General features: G+C 25.3%; 1 protein-coding gene across 1 annotated transcript; it reads right to left on the bottom strand.

Moving 5' to 3' along the window:
* Positions 1-10,501: 10,501 nt before the first annotated feature.
* On the bottom strand, positions 10,502-11,403 carry LOC108319164 (uncharacterized). The gene has a single exon (XM_017550202.2). The coding sequence runs from the start codon at positions 11,373-11,375 to the stop codon at positions 11,064-11,066; it is 312 nt and encodes a 103-aa protein (XP_017405691.1). The 5' UTR covers positions 11,376-11,403; the 3' UTR covers positions 10,502-11,063.
* Positions 11,404-13,114: the final 1,711 nt, after the last annotated feature.

Here is a 13,114-nt window from a genome sequence, read left to right as displayed (position 1 = left end):
AGATATTTAAAACCTTTAATTTTTGAAATATAAAATTTCTTTAAGTAATGAAACTTTATTTTAATATATGCACATAATATATGTATTACCACAATCAAAGAATTTCAATATTTAATTCCAAGTGATAAATATTTATGTTCACATAAATATTTTAAAGGAATGAAAATATTTAGAAAAATAGAAATAATATAAATTCATATTATGGAAATTTAAAGAAATAATTTAAAATTAATATATGAATAACAATAACTAATAAATCAACATCTTTAGATGTTTATTTATATATATGTCAAACGAATAAACCATTGACCAGAGTGTTGACTTGCCAAGACTAATTTCATATTTTATCTTTTCAGTCTTGAGTTAGGAGTAGAAGGTAATAAATACATTTATTTTTAAGCTCCTTAATTTATGCTGATAAAAAAATCCTTAATTTACATATTTTCACACATATAAACATTTTTTTATTTTAAGAATATTTCTAAATAATTGTTTGGCCAACTTCCCATTTAAGGAAAAAACAAAAGTTGGGTAAAAAAGAATTACTCTAAGTCTCTTCCATAACCATTTTGCAAAACATTTCTAATAAATAAAAAATAAATAAATATATTTTCTTAAACTATAATTTATTTATATGTAATTTAAAAAGAAAATGTTCGTATAAGTAGTGACCATTAGTTTTTGCAAACACATAAAAAGAAAAACCAAATAAATAAATTTATTTTATAAACTAAAATTTACTTATACATGGTTTAAAATGGGGAAGGTGTTTTGACTATAGGTTATCGCAAAAAAGGTAATATCAAAACAGATATTTCTTAAGTATTTGTATAAATTTATTATTTATATTGTCTTTCAGAAGTTTTACATTTTTTTAAACTATCTTTCAGTTAAACAAAATAAAATAATTAATAATATTTAAAATATAATTAATTATCTTGAAAGAGTCAATGACAAGAATTGATTTTTTCTCCTGGATAATTGACTATCTTTATTTAAAAACACCCTTAATTTATTTAAACATGCGTTTGTCTTATTCATGTTATATTGTGGACAAATATTTAACCATTCCAAAACTACCTTATATTCTCTAAATGTATACGAATTTCTTTCTATGTTCTACAATTTTATTATAATTATCATGTTTAATAATTATTTAATAATGATCACTTTACATACTATTATTTTAATATATATTATTAAATTATAATATGAATTATATATATATATATATATATATATATTGTATGTATATACAAATATGTATGTATATGATAATATTAGTAGATATAATATCATTGGTTAATAGTATTATTTTAAGTTTATGCATAAACCTAAAATGATATATTTTATTAAATTAATGTATGGTATTATTTTGTTAAATTAGATTAATCGAGTCATGTATCTAGACTTTAGTGATATTTGTGACTATTAACTGATAGAATCTACAATATAACATATTCTCTTACATAATCAATAATATAATAATTTAATATAATAATTTAAGCAACTTAATTTAGAATATCGAGTAGTAAGTATTAGAATTAGACATTACAAATTCATTAGACACTAATATGATAAAACAAGTTTGGATGATAACAAAATTCATAATATTAGTTAAATTATTCAAGTAATAAAATTATTGATTGGTTAAAGAAATAAGTATAATACATTCATATAAATAATGGAATAAACCTATTCATTATTGCTAAATACTCATTAGACGACTTGACTTATTCATCATACACTCACTGTTTAATTACTCACCCAATATAAGTTGTGATTACATTTTATTATCTAATGGGTCCTTATGAGTTGAAGTAAGATTCATAAAAAGTAATAAAGATCGGATAAAATAAGTTTAGAAGTTAAAGAATTTTAGAAGTTAAAGAATGAGTCAAGTCAAAGAAGTTCATCAAACAAGTCAAAATAACTAAGACAAAATTGTTGACCAAACGATTTAAGTCAAAGACATTAGCAAGACAATATAACAAATAACTTCATCAAACAAGTCAAAGTAGATAAGATAACTTATATTGATTAAATGATTAAATTCAAAACAAGTAGATGAGTCAAGTTAATAAAGTCGCCAAAAAAATGAATTTAGTGCACGAGTAAATACTTTGATAAGTATATCGAGACTTTTCTTATATATAAAGATATTGAAGTAGAGAAAAAATATTTAGAGAAAGAAATACATCAACCGTCATATTCTAAATGTGATTATAAATACCAAGGCATAGATGAAGAATATGAATGAATGATTAAACAAAGATAGAACAAGAACAAGCAAAATATTCATATACACATTGAGATTATAGAGTCAAATTTTATTTGTTGTGAGAAATATTAGATTATGTAGTTATTCACAGTAAATCCTTTCCATTAAGTATATCGTATGAGCTTTGATTGTACTTTTTAAATTTGTGAGTTGTAATTATTATTTCATTTGAGAGTTATTGATATTATGGAAAGATTAAGAAAAAGACCTAAGATGTTTATACTTGCTTAAGAGACTGAATGCAGTCTTAGTGTCTAAGTAAATCAATACAAATATGTGTGTGCAATCTCTTCTTTACACTTTCACTTTGATTATTTTACAGTTGTGCAAAACGTATAATATGTTTACAGATTCTATTTAGCTCCTCCTAGAATCACATTGTACTAACCATAAAAAGTTGAGGAAGAATTTCTTGTATGCCTAAAATGCATGATAAATGCATAAATATTAGTTGTAATGAACTTAAATCAATTTAGATTTTTAGTTTTTTTTTTTCTTTCAAAGTCTTGAATTAGGTCAAATGATAGTTTTATATATATTAATATGACTTTTTTTTAAAGGATGTTAGTCTCTTATATATTATCTATCTAGCGTTCAATTGTGCTTAGATTTATTATAAATCTATAATGTGTGGAAAGGACTCTTTTGATAAAAAATGTATTAAGTTGAATAACACTTTAATGTATATATTTTACATTCAATCATAAATTCCTAATTTTAAGTAACTTAAATAACTCACCGTATACAAAATTATTTTATTTTGTGTTATGATTGTATGTAGAACATAACAGATGTTGATACAAATTTTAGTGATAATTGTAAACAAATATTAAATTTTCATATAAGTCTTTCATTAGATTATATATATATGTTTTGATTAAATGCATCTATATTTTAGAATCGATATGCTCTATAAGCCTTTTATGGTGTATCACTCTTGTATTAAAACTTGTATAATACTAATATATGTGAACTTTTGCTTAACATAAATATATGTGGGTGTTACGACTAACATGTTTTAAAATTATGGGGAACAGGTCATGTGTGTGGAAAACGTCCTCTAGCATACACCAAATTACACGATAATGATTTCTTATTTGAAAAGAAAAGAAAAAATGTAGAAAAATATTGGTGATGGCGATGGTCAAGCAATAAATTATAAAATGGTATAACCAAAACACAAGATGAATGGAGTGGGAAATGTGGTGAGGGACCCAATGCTTTGCGTTTGCCTCCATCACAAACTTAGTACTCCATGTAAGTAGATAATACTTTGAATTATGAAACAATAAATAAATATCATTACCAAATCAATTTAGTACATACCATTCATTTTGATGATTACATAAAACAAACATTCTTTATTGGATAACCTAACACATCATCAATATAATATGCCACTTAACCAAATAAGCTGTTTTCCCCACAATTGGGAAGGGAAAACCTTTCTAAGACGTCCAGAAAAATCTCACCAATACTAATAATTATATAACTGGAATTTACCACTCTAGCCTTGCTTCATTTTTCTTAGGTGACCATTTCTTTATACCTTATTATTGTTAATACTTGAACATTTTTACCAGTTAAATGGATTCTCAGGTTTTTATAGACTTCACACTATTTTCTCTTTATAGTTTCAATATAGATATTTGGATCAAATTTTCCATGTTTTATAGCAAAAATTAAATAAAATTTTCTATGAATACAAATTACTCATAAACTAAATTATATAAATTTTTATATCACCTTTTTGTAAGTTTTCATCTTGTATGTTACATACTGTGAAGAAACTTATTTCGTTTTGTTAATTCCTAAAAATATTTATGAAAATAGTTTGTTGAAATATATTTTATATTAATATAGTTATTGACCTAAAAACTCACAATTATAATTTATTTTTTATTTATCTAATTGGGTGACTGAGTTCCCAGCTATAGGGAAAAGTTATAGTCATATCTGAAAAAATATTTTTGAAGAAAGAAAAGAATAGTAAGTTTAAGTATTAATTTCATAAAAATCAGTAAAAAAAAAAGCTTAAATAGAATACTGTATCTACCTCTACATACAAAACGGACATGTAAATATTTAATAAGATTATTTTGGTAGGTTATCAAGTTAAAATTTCAAATTTAATACCAGAATAACATCAATAACATATATGGCATTGGATAAATTTTTTTAAAAATAATTTATTTCTTGAATAATAGTTTCTAGAAACTATATCTTGTTACAATTCGGAAAAAAAAAAGTTTAGATGAATTAAGTCAAGAAAAGTAACACTTATTTTTCCGAAAAAGAACAAGATATTAATGAAGCATTGACTTACGAAGCCCAAAGGTTGGAGAACAAAGATGTTTTGTAGGTGTTAGATGAATTTGTTTATAACTCTTTTGAGAAAAAAAAAAGTTTTTATAAATTACAATTAATTTATATATAATTATACACATATGCTATGAAATTTTTAACAGCTTATAGTGAAAAATTAAAAGTTATAAAATTATAAACATTATTTATTTTAAGAAATAAATTTATTAATTAAATTAAATAAAAATAAGGTTATTAAAATTTTGCATATAATACATGTTATAACTAATGATGAAATTACAAAACAATTCATTCCTTATGAGAAACAGATTAAAAAAATTATTTCGTATTTTTATTGGGGACAGATCGGTCCAATATATTTTCTAAGAACCAAATACAGAGTGAATAAAAATGAGTAAAGTTGATCCACATTGATATTCATAAGATCCTCTACATTATTTTGTTTATAATTATTTGTTTGATCCACCAAAATCAACCTTTTTACTGAGTCTCACGCACCAAACCGATGCACCCTGTTGACTTTACCTTGACTTTGTGTGTTTTTTCTTTCTCAATTTATATTTGCCCCTTTTCGTCTTGGCATTGTTACAACTTAGAATACTCCATTCCACAATCACGGCATGTATATATATATATATATATATATATATATATATATATATATATATATATATGGCAAGTTCACGGTATCATCTGTCAATATAATCATGGCATGTTCAAGGTATGAAGCAAAATATGGTTATCTCCCTTCTAATTGTGACGGGTCAATTACTCTTAACTTGTTTCTTGTCTTTTCTTTATGGATCTTCTTCATGACGTGTGTGTGTGGATTTATTTGTATCTATTTGCATGCAAACACATACAAACTCTACAAATTGCCCTCCAAATGGTTTGGTTGAAACCACTATAATTCTCACACATTTATTAAGGAACCACGTAGACATGCTTTTTAGGAATTCTCTTGCACCCATAAGCTAAAGATATTTTCAGATCGTCATAACCACTTGCAGTCCACCGTTGTACAGAACATTGAAAGAGATTCATTTTTCTTTTTTAAAGTTTAACAAATAATAAATTTCTTTTAAGATATATTCTCATATCATCTTAAAAAAAAATTAATTTAACTCATTTTTATATTTTGAATATGTTGTATTTTTAATTAATGTGAAATTCTGACCAATGAAAAAGATGATGCTCCACTAATTATATGTAAATAGGCAGCTCTTTGAAAATTAGTAAAATGCAATTCCTCCCTCTTCTTTTATTGGTTTGTTCAAGGTTTTATTTTAATTTTTGTTTTTGTTTTTTAACGCACTACATTATTTCTTTTAGTTACTAACATGTGACAAGTGATAAGAGGTATGATATTGAGTTGATTCGTTATCAGCGAATAATTAAAGAAAAATTGTTTCCAACCTTTAATCTTTTCAACTTCTTAATATGTCAGTTATCATGTCTCAAAGTTAGAAATTTTAACTGATGAGCAAGTAAGTTAATATGAAACATTTATGTTTTGTTCTTCAACACTTTCATCTAAATATTTAATATTATCATCATTAGGACATTACTTAAACAACCTTGGATCATCGATATGGTCTACTTCAACACCGCTTTTACACGGTTTCAATATGACTAAAACTTTTACTATACTAAATATCTTTAAAAAAATTTAACTTTTAGATATAGAACAGTTTTAGTAAGCATCTTAAATTTAAGACCTATGTTTATAAGATACTCCCTAATTAAAATATATTGATGTAACTTGATGAATGTCTTAGAACTAAGACTTTAGTTTTGTGTAAGACACATATTTTTAGATTAAAAAATATTTTTCAATGTCACTCACATGTCTTGTGAACACCAACATTAAATGTCAGTCACAATGTCTCGTTGTTGTTTTTTTCTTTTCTTTTTCTGTTTGCTTTTAAGGGTCTTTCTTGGTGGACTTTCAGTAATGTTTTGACGTCCTTGTAATTTTTCAGAAAGACCATTTTACATTTTATCTCTTTTATACGTGAAAAGGTTTTTACTTTATTCTCCAATAATGGTGTGGTGGCTAATGGTTGTGTAAGTGGAGATACGGAAGAGTGTTGGTGGAGCCCTTAGTGGTAGTCAAATGTGTTGGGTGTGTGGTTAAATGATATAATGTTATTTGGAAATTCATTTGGGGTCTCTTGACATTATTTTCTTTTTGGATTTTATTATTTAATTTTTTTAATAGATAAATATGAAGTATATTTAGGATTTACTTTTGTTATTGTTAAATTACGAATTTCCTTTACCTGTACATACATAATACTCAATAATCAATTTTTCTCTGTCTTCTCCAAATCACCTTACCTCTGTTTGCGTCTTCATTTCCTTTATAAGGTTCCTACGCCATATCTAATAGTTATGAACTGTACTTAATGGAAGATAAATATTGTATTTTGGATAATATCGCAGTAAAAATAAAAGTTTTATATAAAAATTGTATTTTGGACAGTATCGTAGTAGTGACAAAAGTGAAGTGTGCTCAAGTTTGAGTACTACACCCATTTAAACACGATCATATTTTCAAGACCTTTAAATATGAGTCCTTCCATGTAGAGATAACTAAGGAACGTTGTACTATTTTCAAGCAAAATCATTGTACAAATCTAAGCAAAAAAAAAGTGTTAAATTGTGTTTATCATATTAGGATTGGAGATAATCTTATTTTATAAATCACTTACCTTTGTGAAAATATCTTTAAAAGTATATATTCTTTTCGTGGAAAGTTAAAAAATAATATTAATTTTATTTTTTAAATATAATTATTATTTTATAAGACGTGTTAGACCATAAATCTATAAATCTACGGGTCAACTTTAGCTAAGCTCATAAACTTATGAGTTGGTCTAACCTGAATTAATTTAACTTAGATAGCAAACAAAAATAGCCTTCCAAAAATAATTTGATTCAATTTACGTCATAATTATTTTAGTTTCACTTATTAATTTTGTATGTTTTGTGGGTAAGGATACCAAAATTATTTTACAGATTCTTCCTAAAGTTATTATTGATCTTTCTATGGGTCAGTATATATCAAGAATTGACTAACTCGTATATGGATTCTTAATTTGTGAGTTGGATAAAAACAGGTTTATAGTGGATTGAAAATTTCAATCAAATATGCCAAATAATCCATTTTGACACTTTTAGTTTTAGTAAATCCTATTCTAGAAATTATATTCCAAAAAGTTTATTTTGAAAATTTCAAAAAATTATCAGAATATGTAATATGAAAACCACTCTCAAGGAGGGTAAAACGGTTATTTTCAAAATTTTGGAGGGTTCTTAAGAAATTTTGGGATTGCAGAAAGCAAAAGCCTAAGCAAAAATAGCCTTAGACAAATAATCCAAGTCCTGACTATTTGTTTTCCCTTCTTTACTCTTCACATCTCTATCCAGATTTTGGATGACCTCTTCCTTCAAAAGATTCATAGAACAACATTAAAAAAAGAAAATAGAGGCTTCTCTAACCTAATCATTTCAGCTTCATGACAGACTTAATCCAGGTTTTTCTTTCTACACTTTCATAATTTCTAAATGAACCTCAGAGGATAAGTTGTTTTCTTTCCTAGTTCCTCCCATGCCAGTAAAGGAGTTCCTATGTCTTAGAATATTATCGTTCTCTTATTTATTATATATATATATATATATATATATATATTATTCATATATAATTTACTACAAATTATACCATTATGTTTTCAAACATTCAATTTCTAAATATAAATTTTCCCACTCTGTAATATTAAATAATTTAATCCGAAAATTTATTTTGGACTGTTTGCATTTATTTTACTAAATTACTTCTTTATTTTCTTTGTACATTTTTGGATTGAGTAATACTAATTTAAGTAATTTTTAAATTACAAACAACTTGGTTTTACTAAGGGTAAGAAAGCTATTATCAAAGACTTATTTATTTATTTTATTTAAATCATTCAAAAATATTTTAGTTAGAAAGATCCAAAATACGGTATTATTATATTTATTGTTTTTTCAACAGAAAGGATATATTCTGGAACACAAAAGTATATTTAAAATAGTATTATATATATATATATATATATATATATATATATATATATATATATATATATATATATATATATATATATATATATATATATATATATATATATATATATATATGAGCTTATGTTTTGAAAAAAAAAATCTATTGTTATCATTCTTAAATACATAAATAAAAGTTGTTTAACATTTCTTGAACATGTTATCTTGAATCAGAAGTATGAATCTGTGTTATGAAATATATATTCCAAAATCATTTTTTAACTGTTCCATGTACTAAGCTCCTCCATAATGTCTGAAAACTGATTTAGGAAAGATATAACAAAAAATTAATGTAGAAAATTGATAATTAGCTAACATTGAAATCTTTAGATGAATTTAGATTATTTTAATTGAGTGATTCAGTTTGACATGTGATTTAACACTGCAAAGCCGATTTAAATTGAACAAACAAAAATTAATTATTTAAATATTACTATATTAATTATTATTTTACTCATATGAAATATGTGTATATAAGAAAAAAATTACTATATCTAACTTAATTCATATTTATAAATTTAATCTATGACAAAATTATATTTATAAAATCTATGACAAAAAAATAATACAGTAATATATGAATGAGATGAATAAAAAAATTGCATTACTAAGTATTACATTCTTAGCTTTGAAGAGAACAATATTATAACAAACTAAAATATTAACAAAAGAATATAAAATTAATTTTAATATTTATATTTTGAAAATATTGTAATATCTTAGATGCTTGTGAGGAGATTTACTAAAACTAAAAGAGGTAAGTTATAGGAATTATTAATATCAATGTAAACAAAACATAAGCTATTTGCTAATTTTATTGTAGAAGTCTAACACTTTTTTGTATCTTTATATTTCTTTTACCAAGGAAACAAAAATTATTAATACAAGCAAGGAAAATGTTTAATACTATACACATGAAAAACAAGAATTTAATCAGTGAAGTGAAAAAAGTAAAAGTATTAATAACATTATACAATAGTGAAACAACATTATAGAGTAGGTGAAGAAGAAAAGATCAAATAAACGTATTAATTTAATTTAAAAATATTTTATAGTGATTAGCATAGACAAAAAGGTTATTTAAGTAATTTTTGAAATAATTTTCTGTCATGGAAATCATGAAGTATGAACTTAATTGTTCTTATTAAATTTGTGAATTTTTATGATAAATACTTAAAAAATTATAAATTATATTTTTCAAATTAAGTTTTTTTACGTCTAATATTATTTTTATTAATTAATGATGTAACGATTAATTAAGTATTGCATATTCTTATTCTGTTCTATCATCTGGGTTGATTTCATTTAATTTTATAATTTCTAAATTTTACAATTTTATAACTTTTATAATGTTTTAAATTTAAATTTCATAATTTTGTATCTATTAACATATATTTTTTTAATACTAAAAAGATTGTAAATATTTTTTAATAAAATTTTGAAAGATAAAAAATTTCCAAATTTATTTAATAGGAAGTTCCTAAATTAACTTAGGATCTGAAACTTAATAAAAAGTAAAAGGAAAGAAAAGTCTCCAAAGTAAAAGGAAAGATAACTAAACTTTAAAAGGAAGAACCAGAGTTACAAGCTCCATAAGTCATTTTTTACTTTGTTCATTTTAAGAATTGGATATTTAGAATCCAGTGTTCAGATTATGTTTTATTTGTTCGGAAACAAAATTCTAAAATATAATTTTTATATATTTATACGTTCCATAAGTTTAATAGTGAAATATAATTTCAGAATATATGAATATTAAAAATTATAATTGAGAATTTAAATTCCAATACATTTTATTTTACATGGATTGATATTTTAATATTATTTCAAAATAAGTGAACAGGAGAAAGTACTCCAATAGGAAGGTGGGTCAGAAATTAAACCTCCAAGTTGGTAACAGGTGAAGAGACTTTAGTAATGTTTTACTCCAAAAAAGATTATAAATTAATGATATTTTTCTCAAAATATTTTTAACTCCAATATATTTTAACTGAAAAATATATCTCATCTTAGATTGAGATAAGTAAATAAACAATCTCTATGGAAGTAACTAAATTATAAAGTATTATTATTATTATTATTATTATTATTATTATTATTATTATTATTATTAAAGAACAAGATTAAGAGCTTAATTTTCTTAAAGAAAATATCTGTAGACAGAGATAAACCATTAAATGGAGCATGAAGAGTTCTTATCATTAGGAGGAATTTGTATAAGCGATACTCATTTTTAGTGAAGATTGGTGCTTCTACTCTTTTAAGAGGTTATGAGAAGTTGCATACAAGATAATAATAGAAGGTGGTATTCAGAAGGTGACAAATAGTATAGTAGTAGTTAAGGTGTTTCCAGTTATGGAGAAGAGAAAGAGTCAGCCAGATGAAACCACTTTTGTTCATGCACAGTGGCGGAGTTGGCATCAGAGGTGTCCATCAGAGCCTCCAAAGCGCTTTTGGCTCTGTTGTAAGACCTGTGTTGCTGTAAGCGTCCAAGGACAGCTTGTTTGTCCAGACTCTGGAAACGGGCTTTTGAAGACTTCAACTGGAGCTGTCTGGATATCGCACTCGCACCCTCTGTTACCCACTCCTTCTCTCCTAAGCTATCAACATTCTCCTTTTCTCTTTCTGCGAAAGCTGATTGAGATCTGGAATTCGTGAAATCCATTTCTCTTTCTGGTTTGATTCATGATAAGCAAGGTTCATATATAGTGACAATGGGTAGTGGTTTCAGTTTCACTTAGTTTCAGACAGTGGTTTTGCCAAAACAGGGGTTATAGAGTTATAGAGGTCAGAGTGGTGTCAACCCAACATGAATCCACATTTTAGTTTCCTTACGTGGCTGCTTATGGTTAAGAGATATTTTCTTTCACCATTTTCTGCAAAACCGAAAACATGCCTTGGTTTTGGAGCAGAAACAAATTTGTGCATTTATTTATCAAATGCTAAAGTTAAATTATTAAAAGAGTGTGAGAGCGTGCCAAATGAATATATTTTTTATTAACATGTTATATTGCCAAATTTTTGTTTTTTAAAATGGGATAACTTTCTCTTGTTGTTTATAAAAATGAGGTAATTGATTAATATTTCATATTACAAGAGTAAGTCATATTGAATTTAGACAACTTCTAAATTAAAGTGGTAGTAAGTGAAGATAAATTTTTCATTCAAAATCGTTACGAATCTTAATAACTTTTATGAAATAAATTTAAATCAAAGTTATATGGCATGGTGACTTTCATTATCAATTTTTAATTGAATTGAAACGGTTATTAACGATGACGAATTTACTTTTAATGAATTTAGTTTTAATGAATTGTTTTGTAGTTTTTGATTTTTTTAAAATATAATCAAGTGTGAATTAATTTTAAACTATTAGGTTGTGTTAGAAATATTGGATTAAAAATAATAATAATAAAATTTTTATGAATTAATATTATATAATACTTAGAATTCTATTTATATATGATCTCTAATATCGTCTTTTTCTTGGTCTTTTAGATCGTTTATGTGGTTATTGTTAGTGTGATTTGTTGTTTTTCTTACTCTATTCATTTTGAGAAAAGTGAGGATGATGAACAACTGTTTATGATGTTTGAAAAGGCATTGGTGAAGGATAAAATGATATTGATGAAGTCCTTGAATTATGTCGATAGTATCATGCTTGAAGTGATAAACACGTGTAATGATCCTACACTAAAGCTTGAGTGAGATGAAAAGAATGCTTATGAGGAAGGGACTTGCTGGAATGAGGTGTTTGATGGGTTGCCAGGCAGAGGGTGAGAATATTCAAACATTTGATCGTGATCCATAGACGACTGACCAAAAGATTGTGGATGGTGTAGAAAATCTCCAGAAGACAGGACATAGGCTTCGCGATAGTGGAATGTGAGACAAAGAAGACTTTAATATGATATTTTCAACCATTGTGAGAGCAAGTCACACCACAACCAAACTGTTGCTTGATATAATATTTAGAGGGAAGAACATATTGTCAACCTTATAGTATAAAGAAGTAGATGTGAAGCAGATGAGCTCCAATTAGTATATTACATACGCAGCGTGGCTTCAAACTTCAACAAAAAGTTCAAAAACCATTACTTGAAGAAGTAATTAATTAACATGGGTAATAAAATTACTCTTTCATTCACAAGTCTTACTCTTTAATTCATAAGTGTACGTGACATTAAACTAACTAATTGATTTAACTTTCACAACTTACAAGGTCAAAAAACCTATATTGGATGCAAAGTTATCGACATTGGGATCCCACTCATGTCAAATGGCTTCTTGGATCAATTAAATACTATTACAAAAGTGGACTCAAGCCTATAGAGGCAGTAGGTTTAGTCACATGACAACAAACTTGGCTGAATATATCAACTCTATTCTAAAAGGACTGCGCCA

This window comes from Vigna angularis, chromosome 1 (genome assembly GCF_016808095.1).
Source record: "Vigna angularis cultivar LongXiaoDou No.4 chromosome 1, ASM1680809v1, whole genome shotgun sequence".
NCBI classification, from domain to species: Eukaryota; Viridiplantae; Streptophyta; class Magnoliopsida; order Fabales; family Fabaceae; genus Vigna; species Vigna angularis.
Note: the sequence above shows the minus strand (reverse complement) of the source record. Positions and strands in the feature narration are given on the sequence as shown.